General features: G+C 41.2%; 2 protein-coding genes across 7 annotated transcripts in view; one reads left to right on the top strand and one right to left on the bottom strand.

The window, feature by feature from the left end:
* PLCH2 (phospholipase C eta 2) overlaps positions 1-13,110 on the bottom strand; it is a 135,103-nt gene that overhangs the window by 120,272 nt on the left and 1,721 nt on the right. For 3 of the 5 annotated variants that reach the window (XM_087755555.1, XM_087755559.1, XM_087755558.1), the window contains exon 2: positions 6,233-6,335. The gene's annotated coding sequence lies outside the window, so the exon portion shown is untranslated. Of the gene's footprint in view, positions 1-6,232; positions 6,336-8,333; positions 8,683-13,110 lie in introns of those variants that run through there. The other 2 variants (XM_087755556.1, XM_087755557.1) reach the window with 2 other exon arrangements.
* On the top strand, positions 8,689-12,915 carry PEX10 (peroxisomal biogenesis factor 10). Of its 2 annotated transcripts, none has more exons than XM_087755581.1 (6): positions 8,689-8,842; positions 9,097-9,177; positions 9,687-10,093; positions 10,889-11,064; positions 11,369-11,501; positions 12,294-12,915. In XM_087755581.1, the coding sequence occupies exons 1-6, from the start codon at positions 8,737-8,739 to the stop codon at positions 12,363-12,365; spliced, it is 975 nt and encodes a 324-aa protein (XP_087611707.1). In that variant the 5' UTR covers positions 8,689-8,736; the 3' UTR covers positions 12,366-12,915. The 2 variants fall into 2 exon arrangements, with proteins under 2 accessions (XP_087611707.1, XP_087611706.1); XM_087755580.1 differs by having other exon boundaries at positions 11,366-11,501.

Below are 13,110 nucleotides of genomic sequence, written 5' to 3'. Positions count from 1 at the left end.
TTGTGGTGTTCTGAAACTGTGAATACAGAACTTTAGAAGAACCATACACTCTATATCTTCTATTCCTAACCAAGAGTAAAGATTCTTTTACAAAAGAATTTCAGTCTTACACCTCTAGAGCTTTTTACAGTATGCAAATGTTATCAACAAACTCTCACAGTGGGAAAGACTTCCTGCAGCACCATTCATTTAGATGCTCTCAGACAATTTAGGGTAAATGTGGAGTAGCTTTTAATTCAGCATAAATTACAGAAATTATGAGTCCCACCTAAGAAAACAAAAGCCTTTTCAGATAATGTAAAAGAAGCTTGGCCATAAACTAGAAAGTTATCATCATTTTTGCAAAGCCAGAACAAAAACCAACCAAAAGCAAGGAATGACTGAAAATTTTGCAGCAGTCTCTAGGGCATGAATTTAATAGGTTTCACACAAATTTGGAGGCAAGACGTTCCACTGAAAAGCCTCATTTACTTACCAATGACAAGGCATGAGTTAACAAACAATCCATGTATCTGTGGCCCTATAAGACTTGCAGCTCAGAGATGAGAATCTCCATGAGTTGCAAGGACAATCGGAGAAAAATATTAACTTTCCAAGGCTAACGTAAGGATTAGACAGACTAACAAAAAATATTCACATTAAAGTTCTCCTGGCTTTAGACAGGAAGCCATACCTTAGGCAGGTGATCAGAATGATAGATTCTTTGGGCTGAGAAGGATCAAAATATGATGTATTATAGGAGCTGATCTTCCCAACATAGTCATTAAATATAAGAATCAGCAACCCCTTAATGTTTCAAGATTCAGTTTACAGGCTTTTATTATACAAGCATGTGTGACACAAGTAGATCTGGTAAAATATTTTGCTTATTAAATAAAAAAGCCCACTGTTAACTGGTCTGCCACGTGAAACGTATCTACATCCAGTTGTGGTCTCTAGTCTGTATATAATCAACCCTCAGTGCCCAGAAGCAGACAATCTAAAAGATACTGAAGAGCTCAGAGAGAAATTAGCATTTATTCATCTGTTCTTCACACGCTGGTACTGAGGTCATTAGAACGCAATAACTACGACACCATGCAATCCTTCCCGCATTTAGATAACTCGTACATTTCATCGGTAGTCACTGACCTTCCCTCACAACCTCTGTCCTTCATTTGGACTAAACAGTTTCTTCATACCTAATCTTACTGGGCAAAAAAGAATTCTCGCCAGCTAAAGTTTTTTCCCCCCCTCAGTAAGAACAGAAAAAGCTCTCTTCATAGACAAAACTTTGACCATTTTCTTTTGAACAATAAAGAAACAACTTTGAGCTAGATTCTGAAAATGGCATCAATTTCCTATCTCAAGCTTACCACAGTCAGCAGCGAATCTTACTCTACTGCTATTTTATTTTAACAGTTGAACCCACCTTTACCATGAAACAAAACATGATTGTAGAAATTATCACCCTTAGGATTTGGGGTATGTTTAAGACCTACAATCTAAACTCTGGAGCTGGAGGCTTTTGAAGCATACACAGCACTAGCAGTTTGGCCATCCTTATTATTTGCCATATCTCTGCGATCGTCACCCACATTTATATGCCAGGAAAGAACAGAAAATTCCTTCTCCACAGCCCAAAACAACGGCCAAAAAAAAGCCAAACAACGCATACCCTTTCGAAAGGGGTACCTTTCCTTCCAAGTTAAGACTTGCCAACTGTTCAGTCACAGAATCAGCCAGGTTATATTACTTAACCAGTATTTTATTTAAATATCTAAGGTTTATTTTACATTCAACTTCTATTATCCAAGTCAGTTTTAGTTTTGGCTTAGTATACCTGTGAAAGCTCAAGGCTCAGGTTACCATTTCAGAATGAATGCGCTAGTCTCTTGCGTTGAAGAAAGCAGTTGTCCAGTTAGAAAAGTCTAAACTTAAATCATAAATGTGGTTTGCTTCATCCCTACAAGCTCAGAGAATCTAAAAAACTTCGGACTTACAGAATTCCAAGGTTCCTGAACTTTATCATGAACAAGAGAAAATATTACCAAAATAAAACAAGTATTAGACGTCCTGCTCTTTCCATTCCCTCTCTTAAAAAAGAGAAAAGCAAAAGTAGTAGCAAACTCTGTTGCAATCATAAAGCTACACATATTCCTGCGGTAGCATATTATAAAATTTGTTGCTAACTTCTAAGAGTGAGCAAAAGTGTTAGAAGTACACCAAAATGATTCCTGAAAGAGCAAGCAACAAATTAAAATAAACCAAAGCCAAACAAAAAACCACACACCTTTGTCTCGTCTCCCTGGACAGTGCAGACAAGCTGTCCTAGCCTCTTTGCAGGGTGCATCGGAACCTTCATAAGCGTGACAAAAAAAGGGAGGGCGGGAACTGCAAAGTCTGAAAGCGAAGGCTCCGCCCCTGCGTTTTACATGTTAAGGGCTCTCAGCTCACTGATCACGGAGCAGCTCTTACAGTCCTTATTCAAACAGTTCAGCTCCAGGGTAACAAGTTCAAAGTGGGAGGAGGCAAAAGGAATCAGAGGGTGGTAACAATCCTGAACAGACATTTCGGTCCTTTTACATCTGCAGAACCTGTTCTTCAGGTTGGAAACTGAAACATCTGCCTATTGCCGTGTTTGAAAGCTGCACTCCAAACTTCTATACTAACAGGTCTGCAGAGGTAAAACCATATTTAATAATGCACAGACAAGCAACATGTGGGAAGAAAAGTTAATCATTACTGCGCAACGAGTTTGTTTTACATTTTGGACTTCCTTATGTTAACATCAGCGAAGCAACTCACTCCCTTACCAGGTCTGTTATAAGGAAAAGTAGAGAAGTATGCAATGGAAATAAAGTCTGCACAGAAATTTGTCTTGCAAAAGCTTAAGTAAACCACAGCGGTTAAATTTTAAGAGATATGGCAGTTTTCTGCAGTTGCCAATATCAATCGGAATACAAAGTAGAAGAAATAGATTTTTCTTGCAGATCACTGTGTAACAACTAACATTAGTCTGGTCTTGCTGTACAGGAGGAAGGGAAGAATTAGCCATGTCAATCCCAGGGCCTGTTACCGTGTCACTTCCAGTACCAGCTGAACCATCACATTGGTAAAGGACCATAGTGTGCCAATAATCCGTATAACTCTCAGGATAGAGTGTATTCAAGAGACTTTCATCGGGTTAGTAAGCAGCATTTGAAAGGTACGAGAGCCTCAGGTCCTTGAAGTACGGCTACTGTGCTTTTTCAGCTTAATACACTTAACTGCTCAGTATTAGGTTAGGAAAAATGACTGGTTTATTATTTTGATAAATATATTGCATATTCCTTCTCCTTACAAAAACACACTACTTGTACAGTCTGCATTCAGATCAACTACTTCTTATTCTAAATCTTTTAACTCATGATTTTGGTTTTGTCAGAGGATGGAATCTATGGGAGAAGCAGATTTGGCCTTGATCTACAAGGAATAATCCCAGACCATATGAAATACCTTTTTTTGGGGGGTGCGGGGAAGGATGGTGGTGGTAAATAATTCTAACTGTAGAATTTCCCTCTACTGCTTCCCAGTCCCAGCAGTAATTTTGTTGGGAGGTTTTGTCTGGGGGTTGTGTGTCCCCACACAGGAATGAATGCATATTCTTATTTGGCGGATTATATGTTCCCCATTGTACAAAACAGTATTGCCTATAAATGTTGCAGTATCCATTAGCCCAAATTCTATGCATAGCAAATTCTGTGAAGTAAATGGGGAAAATTCTCAGTGCAAAACAACACAGAGGGCTACATTCAGAAGATCTAAACTTTCTACACAGCAGAAACATAAAAAAGGAAAGATAAAAACAAAAGGAAGAAACACAACATTTGCAAATACAGATTGATAAAACTTCCTTCAAGTGAGAGGTGAGCCCAGCTACACTAACACATAGAAACACTGCACAGCACTGGAACAGGAGCCATCTCATGTCACATTCATGCAACTATCAAGAAAGGATTACTTACAAATCCATTTTCATAGAATAACTCTGCTCTTTCAAAATCATTATTCTCCAGAAAGGAAGTATGCAGAATCATATGGAAGTGAGAAAATGGAAGGAAGTAAGAAATAAGGCATAATTCATTGAATACTCCACACACCGCAAAAACATTTGCCAATTCACGTTTCCTCCCTCAGACTTTGAAGAATTGGCCAATGCTCCTCACTTCCACATGACCACTGAACAGTATCATCTTCAGTGTGTACATGTACGGAACTTGAACTCGCTACCAATGAGTTTCAGCCTCACTTCTGATCAGCAGTCACAAAATGGTGTGCAAAGTAACACTTTATAGTCCTTTTGGTTAATAAGTCCAGCTCCACAAAATAAAAACTAAGGGGACTGGTTTCCTGCAACCTCCTTAGAGAAAGAGAAATTACCTGAAATATGCAGAATGAACACAAGTTTGAGTTTAGACTGACACCTGCAGCACAATGCTGGCCCTCAACAGGCAGTGTCTTTTATTCCCTTGCAAAACGTAGTTTCAAGAGAAGAAATTTCATCACATGACATACGGCAGCACAACTACCAAGGCACTAACAAGAAGAATAAAGAGAAAAAAGTGAGAGAAAGAATAAGGCAAAAGTGGAAGGCAGACCAAATTAAGATCTCTCTCACTAGTCAGGTATCCTGAAACTCCCCAGAGTTTGCAGGATTGAATGTTTAATATTAAATTATTTCACTTTGTTACTTCTCAGCTAATAGTCCTACCTAATGCTTTTATTTATTTTTTGTTTTAATTTGCCTGTTTTGTATTTTTCCTTGAATATTCACACTTCTTAACTGTTACTTGTTTATGAAGAGCAAAATCTTCGACTACAAAACATTCCCTTAATAAAGAACTACTAAAAAAAATCTGTCCACTATAGAACTATTCATAAGAGCAACTTCTTATCAGTAGTGAGGCTTTGTCCTGCAACAACAGCTAACTGTCCAAAAGCATATATGAGTAGGTGTAACATGGATACAAACAGTTTCTTTTTTCTGAGAGCATTCGGGAACTTGTCATGTTTAAAAATAAATATATTTAGCTACTTCATTTTTCTTATAAACAACATATTGACATATATACTTAAAAACTCCAGAGCACTTAAAAATACAACCCGATGCTGCATGGGGAAAAAAACCTGTTTCCAGGAGAGAGAACACTAAATTAAGGGTATTTCCAACTTACTAATTTCTAGATGTCATATCACCTCTGTGTCTCTCAATTTATCCCATCTCCTAAGAAGAGATAGTGATATCAATTTATTATGTATTTTGGTGACAAAAAAAGAAGTATAGAAATACCATTACTGTTATACACACATGCCAATGCGATTTCTCATATGAAACACAGCAGCTGCCTAAACAATTTGTAGTGCTGGAAATCAAGAAATGAAGAATGCATTTCATTACTACAATAATCAGTTACAACACACAAGAGGTGGAAAGAGAGTTCTATCCCTCTTTTACTTGCAACTTTCAGTGCAAGCAAGCAGCTAACTAAAACAGAGGTTCGTTCTCCTCCATGAAAGTTGTCTACCCAAAATGGAGAGGTTATTTGGCATAAAGTCATCTCCTCAGTTCAAAACAAAAAAGATGTTTTGAATTATTTTCTAGATTTGAACAACTCTCCTTCTTTTGAGAGGAGAACATAAGTTTATTGCCGTACTCAACAGAACCTCCACCCTTCAAAATATCGCAAACCAACTTAACTTTTAAAATATAACAAAATCCATTTAATTTGTGAAGAATGGTCACAGACAGAGAAGTTAAACACATGTTTTAACATTTGTGGGAACGGTCTTGGCAGCCTGGAACCCGAGGTGATAAGGAACAGCTAGCGTGTGAATTCAAAAACATCAGTAAATAATTAATGAGTTGACACCATAAAACATTGATGCAAAGAACAGGCAATGCATACAAAACTGAAGCAGTTGTCACACAGCACTGAACTGCTTACAATTTGGATTTTCAGCTGTTATTAAGGTCAGTTTGGGTTTTCTACCACAAAAAGTAGGAACAGACCCCATAATCAGTTACACAAACTTCTACTGGACCATAAGAGTTTATTACCTCATTCTTCTTACAGCTTTCAGATACACTTTGACTGTGCTGTTAAAAATAACTAACTCTACTAAAAAGAAAGGGTATTATTTACTACACAATCCCCCCAAACAAAGAAATTTTTAAGGAATGAAAATCTGACCTTCAGAAGCCTCAACTTACCTTCAGCTTTATAAATGGTTTCCAATCTAATAATTAAGGGCTCACTAGCCAGCATTTCAGCTTCGCAAAAAGAGTCTCTTGAGCTCTTCTTTGGTTTCTTGACCTATAAAACAAGAAAAACATATTTACCCACTTCAATAAAATGGCAACAAACATTGACCCGCACACTTAGTAAAGCATATCTCATATGGAGCACGAATAAGAAATTATACGTAGCACTCTAATCAACTTCTCTAACAGTTGTTCACAACCAAGCAGATATCGCCCTAAGCTAGCAGCTTTAACAAAATATCACTGTTTACTCCTAACTCCCCCTAGCTTTCTTATGTTCCAATTTTCTCAGGTGCAACTGATTTAAAAGATATTAACCTCCTGATTGCTGAAGGAAACCATGGGACACAAGACAAAGGAAATACTACCTATCACAGTCAGTAGAAAGATTAAACTATAGTTAGAATGCACTTGTTGCACTGCCTGTGCAATGCTGAAATGGTAACTTTCTCACCACAAAAATATCGGTTGCTAAGTCCTCTAATTTTAGCCACAGTCTTCCCACATTTGGTATTTTTCTTAGAAATGGAGCTGTTGGACACACGAGATAGCACAGAAATACAGCTCTCACTTTAAACAACAATCAAAACACACGAGAGTACGAGGTGAATTGGAATTCTGAACTAAATGATCCAAAGATTGGCCAATTGGTTTTAGTTTCGTATTTTTAAAAAATGCTATAATTTAGGGTAGCAGCTTCAAGTTTCTTAACTTGGGACATATCAGATCACCACGATATGTGAAGATTTAAGTGGAAATCACACACTAGATGCAAATATTTCACGTTGCCCATCCTGTTTCTCATGGGGTATTTTTTTATGCAGGTGCTCCCCCTACTGTTTTACTACATAAAATGTCCTAATGTTTTTCTTTAAATTGCATTGATTTTATAGCTACAGATTGAACAATCTGCAGCTTCATTTATGTTATACACCCTTCCATACACTAGCAAATAAAAATTTGAGTTGCACCTGGAGCAAGGAGGAAGAGGATAGGAATGCATTACTTAACTGTAAGATTCATCACAGCTTTAGCTATAATTTACAACTTTGGGTACAGTTAAATTAGAACTCTGATGTCACAAGCTGTGTTGCTAGTAACAGACTACCGAAAGCTAAAGGACTCCAAATATCCAGCTTACTTGTGTTTATGTTTGTCAGTAGGTAGCCTTTCTTTCTGCTTCTCAGCACTGAGAAGAAAAAAACAATTACAAGCTCCAACTCTTTCACATTACTTTCAAGTGAGTTACTCCAATATTAGTCTGTAAACTCCTCTGGAAAACAGCTATTTTAATCGCAGTGAAAGTAGTTTTGTCAAATAAATCAATCACATCGCACAACTGTTTAACTTCCCCTTCACTTAAGCATGTTGTAAAACTGAATTTATAACTGCACGACATTAAAATCCGCTAAGAAAAAAAAACAAATGTGTTTTGACAAAAGTGAACGTATCAGACTTCAAGATGCATGTAGGTAGCAAACATCTTCAGAATGCTGCTACCTTTGTTAAAAAGGCCACTGTTTGTAGGGAGCATACCATTTTTTTTGAACACGAGCCACACCTGCACCAGCCTCACAGCAGCAATGGGATTCTGGCGGTCTCCATCAGGAGGCCAATAAGCCTCATGACAACAAGAGTCCACGCTCAATTCCCTAAATAAACTAGGGACTAGACACAACACTAAGAGCAATTAATCAGAAACACTGTTGACTAAGGTCCTAACGCTTATGTTCGCCCACCCTTCTCCCTCCAAATCCTGCCTTTTACCAGTGAAGCGACCGCAACAGGAAAGCATCCAGCCGACGCGCTGGGGCAGATGGATGCTGAGGGACAAGCAGCGCTGTGCCCCGCAAGGCTGGTCCCTTCAGCCCGCACAAAGGTGCGCCTGCAGCCAGGGCACCGGGGAGGCTGGCAGCCGCAGGGCAGCGCTCCCGAGCCCTCGCGGCGGCCGATGCACCGGGCAGGGCAGAGCCCCGCCGTGCGCGGCGGCCCGCAAGGGCGGCTACCGGGGAGCCCGGACTCCCGCCTTCGCCTGGCCCACACAATTTACCTCAGCCAGACGTGGCCCGGGTTCCTGGGCCGCCACAGCCGCCCCTCAGGGCGGAGGCGACGAGCCCGGGCCAGCCTGCTGAAGAAGCGGGCTGAGTGAGGCAGCCAGGGCTGCGGAGCAGTAACGAGCCCAAGCGCCGGCTGGGCTGCGGGACACCCACCCTGCGGCACCGAGGGGAACCCGCCAGCAGGCCGCCTCCCCGGAGCGAGGCGGCACCGCAGCCGCGGGCCGCCAGAGCGGCGGCGGCGAGCGGGAAGCGGCTCCCGCCCCCTCATGAGGCGGCTCCTCGGCCGCCCGCCCCCCGCCCCCCGCCTGGGCGGTCCGCGGTGACGCCACATCTCTGCGCCTCCCGCGCGCGGGCGCGGCACGGCCCCTCACGGAGCTCCGTCTCCCTCCGCCCGCCATGGCGGCGGCGGGCCCGGCGCGGCTCGTGCGCTGCGGGCAGAAGGACGAGCTGTACCGGAGCGGGCTGCGGAGCGGGGCCGGCACCGCGCTCCACGGGCTCGCCGGTAACGCCTGCCGTGGGGGGGTTCTGTGGGGCTCGGCGCTGTGGTGGGCGGGCGGGAGTGCAGCGACATCGTCCGTGCCCCCACATCCCCAGGCCCCTGCTGCCTCACGGCGGTCGGAGGGGGCGATGGAGGCGGGCCGAGCCATCGCGGGGGCGAGGGGGCGTTAATCCCGTGTCGGACAGAGATTCCTGGGAGAAGGGCTTCGATCGGCGTGAATTTCACCTCAACTAACGGGAAGGATCCCGATCCCCTAGGTGCCAAGAAGTGGCTGGAATGGAGGAAAGAGATGGAACTGCTTTCTGATGTAGCCTACTTCGTCCTTACCACTTTGTCAGGTATCCGTATTTAGTATTTCTCCTAACGGTGTGAAAACCGAGCTGTCTGTCCTGGGCGGCTGCTGTTTGTTGGTGACCACCTACTGGAACGAGACCGCTTGACAGTGGTTTTCTATAATGGGGGGGGGGGGGGTGTTTGGTTGGCTTGTTTTTCTATAAATGCCTTCTATTAAATATGAAACCACTAAGTTGTCAGAAGTTTGAGTTCAAATGCAGCAGTTTATCAACCCAGGTATGTTCTTCTAAAAGCAAAATTTCTTTTTTAAAAAGGGATGCATGATACCGTGAAAAAGTATCCCTGCTTTAAGCCTAAAACACTTGCAGGTACTGACGCTGCAGATGCTGATGTAAGCATAGCGCTCACCTCATTCAACACAAAAAAATGCCACTATTTCTGAAACCTGACGTGCTCTGACCTGAGCAGCCTGTCACCACTGCTCAGCTGTACAGAGAATGACATTGCAATTGCCATCTGACCCTGCCTGTTTTCTGTTACACGCATTATTTAGGTTATCAGACTCTGGGTGAAGAGTATGTTAACATTGTTCAAGTTGACTCAACCAAGAAGAGGGTACCTTCTTTTCTTCGACGGGCCATCTTCGTTTCTCTTCATACTGTACTACCCTATTGCTTAGAAAAGGGATTGCTGCATCTGGAACGTGAGTTGCAGATAGAAGCTGATGAGTCCAGAACCTCGCAGAGCAGCCCAGCACTTGGCTTATCCAGTAGGACCTTAATACGAAACTGGATACAGAAACAAGTTGGGGAGCTTACAGAACAGCAGAAGAAAACAGTCTTACAAATTGTGTATGTTCTTAAACAATGCATACCTGTGCTTCATCGACTACATCTGGCAGTATTCTACATAAGTGGCGCTTTTTATCACCTGTCTAAAAGAATCACAGGAATCACGTATGTAAGTGGATGTATTTCTTGTTTGAAGATGGTGTCCACTGCAATATTTTGGCCTCTTTTGGGATGCCATGTAAAAGGGATATAGAATTTGGCTGTAGCTGATTATAACATGGGCAGAGCAGACTGGGTGAGAGGGACATTTTTAATACTATGTAGCGGGGTTGTGAGTCCCTGCAGTTGAAAGGTTATGGCTAATAAATGTGAATGCACTGTCAGAAGTTAATACCCTATGTAACTTCATGACACTATCTAGTCTGGTCTGTCTTCTACAAATACACAAAAAGTCAGAAGTGGCTTAATAAATCCATGGGAGGTACTTAAGTATAGTTTTGAACAAAAATCAGTACACGTTTAGATAGCATTTTTCTATGTGAAGAGCTTAATTTCACATGGTCTTTTCAGTATCTTTCCAAAAAACACCAGCCATTGGCCCAGAAGTGTGTGTAGACAGATGACTCCTCAACAATTCCCAATGTCAATGTGGAAAAGAGGTTTTGACTATTTGCTCAGAGCTACATAACAAAACCAAACCGATTAAAGCAGCAGTTCTGATGGACAGACAGACAACTCAAGACAACCGATCCTGGCACAAATGGCAGTTAAGTGTAGCCTGACTGAATGAGATGCATCCAGGACATGAGACCTCCTGAGAGACAGCAGGTTGATAAGTCCTAGAAACGTGTCAATTTTGACAGAAATGAGAATCCCAAATCAAGAGTTTATTGATGGGGGGGGGGGGGGCATAGTATCATAAAACTGCATTAACAAAACATTTCTATTTCTGTGGACTATGTAGCTGCATTTTGGAGGACTGCAAGGAGAAGATCAGAGTATTCGATCAAGTTACAAGTTTCTTGGAATAATTTCACTCTTCCATCTTCTTCTAACAATTGGTGTTCAGATGTACAGCTTCAAACAGAAGCAGAGAGCAAGGCAGGAATGGAAGCTACACCGCAACCTAGCTCATCAGAAGTATGATGGTTTTTACTTACTAAGAAAGAGGTAGAAGCAATGGTGGGAAATGTAATAGCTTTCATGAACAGGGAGAACGCTGGCGTGACACTTTAAGTTAGAACCTGATGTGATGTAATGTAACGTTTGCTGCATTCCTCACTGTTTTAAGCATCTCTTAGATTTCATGCTTTGCTTTCACATTTTTGAGAACTCACAAAAAAGGGCTAATACTTGAAGATGGGGTTTACTTTAGGACTGTGTTATCACATATTTCTTACAAGCAGGCTAAATAAAATTAATATATAACTATGTTAACTAGAAGTATGACCAAGGAAAAAACTACTGGGCGCCACTCCCGCTGCACTTTGTGTCTAGAAGAACGGAGACATACAACAGCCACACCTTGCGGCCACCTGTTCTGCTGGGAATGCATCACGGAGTGGTGTAACACCAGAGTAAGTACGGAAGGATAGAGAGGCTGGAAGGTGTAAACGTGATGAAATTTCTACTTGAAAATACCTGTCAGCCTGGGTGTTGAAATAATACCCTCTCTCTCACTCAGGCACCCAGAATCCCCACACGAGAGTTTACCAGGACCTATATATATATATATTTATATATGTTATTAGAATAGAATGACTATACATTACATAGATGAGGTAAACAAGGTGAGCAGTTTTCTGTTGCAACCATTGAAATGCAATCGGACTACCGTGGAAGTCAGACACAAAGATAATTCCTTTATCTACAGACCTAGGCTGTAATTCTGACTGCAAAGAAACAACAAAAGTGATAATGTTCTGAAGCCTTCTTCACCTGATTTCCAGTAAAAAGGAATAAATAAGTTGCAACCGAACTGAACTAGCTCTTATGCATGTTATTTTAAACTTGGATTTTGCTCTGGATTAATGAAATACAACAGAATTTTCATCCATTAAGGATTTTATAGACATCGTGGCATAAGACGTTGTCCATTTATTTTCTCTGAAGAGTGAAAACTGCTTGCCAGAAAAAAGGCATCAAGTGTTACTTACAAATAAAATGTTTGCCACAGAGGCTATGTCTGTGCTATAACTCAGACATATTACTGCAAGCTGGGTAAGCTTGCATCACAAACTGGACTGAAAAAAATGTTTAATTATGGATACTGATTATTTTCTAGAAGTAACTAACAGTTATATTTGGAGTTTTTTAACTTTTAAATGCAGCAATTCAGTACGTCTATCTAATTTGTTTTCTTTTTGTAGACAGAATGTCCACTGTGCAGAGAGAAGTTTCATCCTCAGAAACTGATCTACCTACGTCACTATCAACTGTAAAGGAAAAAAATCTATTCTGTTTCACGACAAGGGCCTCAGCTCATACACGCTTTATAAAGTTGTCATACAGCTTCAGTTAGTCCAAGAAAAAGACTCAATTATAAAACTGGTAACTGCCTGTGCAAGGTGGCACTTCATTCCTGTTTTACAGAATAAATCTACTTCAGCCTCTACCCTTCTGTTTTCTTCTAACATGGTTCTTGACCATATTAAAAATACATCTTTCTAAAAAGTGCTTAACACAACTGTAAGTTTTCTTCACATTGGACAATGAAAAATTTAAATGAGATTCTCATTCTCTAAATGTAAGTGTGGATAACGGGTCTTCCAACCTTTCATAGCATGCTTAAGGTGTTAGTAAAATTCTATGATTTGCAAGACTCCCTTTCTCCTGGAACATAATAATGAGTCCATACGCTAGACTTCGGGGGAAAAGGACAAAAGCTGTACAGAAATCCTTGGTTTAACTGCAGTTCAAGTTCTGATAATAAATGCATGTCATGTACCACTCTTTTCATACCAAGGTTAACAATAAAGCAGGTTTCCTTCATTTGACAAACTGTGAATTTCCCTTAGATCAACAGAAGCAACAAGTGCAAACCCCCAGTAACGCAGACTACTCTGCACACTGATCGATTAACGTTCAGCTTCCAAACTCAAAGCTTTTCTCTCGCTATTACATACCAAGACTTTTTCCTTGATGACAAGCATTGATACCAAGTATTCTAGACGTTTAGGCAACGTA

Source organism: Nipponia nippon, unplaced genomic scaffold (genome assembly GCF_047370975.1).
Source record: "Nipponia nippon isolate SJK-2023a ecotype South Korea unplaced genomic scaffold, ASM4737097v1 scaffold_19, whole genome shotgun sequence".
Classification (NCBI taxonomy): Eukaryota; Metazoa; Chordata; class Aves; order Pelecaniformes; family Threskiornithidae; genus Nipponia; species Nipponia nippon.
This window is presented reverse-complemented; position numbering and strand designations above follow the sequence as displayed.

Coding starts and splice junctions, on each gene's coding strand:
- PEX10 (XM_087755580.1), top strand. CDS start 8,737: ATGGCGGCGGCGGGCCCGGCGCGGCTCGTGCGCTGCGGGCAGAAGGAC. Junction 8,843..9,096: donor CGCGCTCCACGGGCTCGCCG/GTAACGCCTGCC, acceptor CCGATCCCCTAG/GTGCCAAGAAGTGGCTGGAA. Junction 11,065..11,365: donor CGCAACCTAGCTCATCAGAA/GTATGATGGTTT, acceptor TATGTTAACTAG/AAGTATGACCAAGGAAAAAA.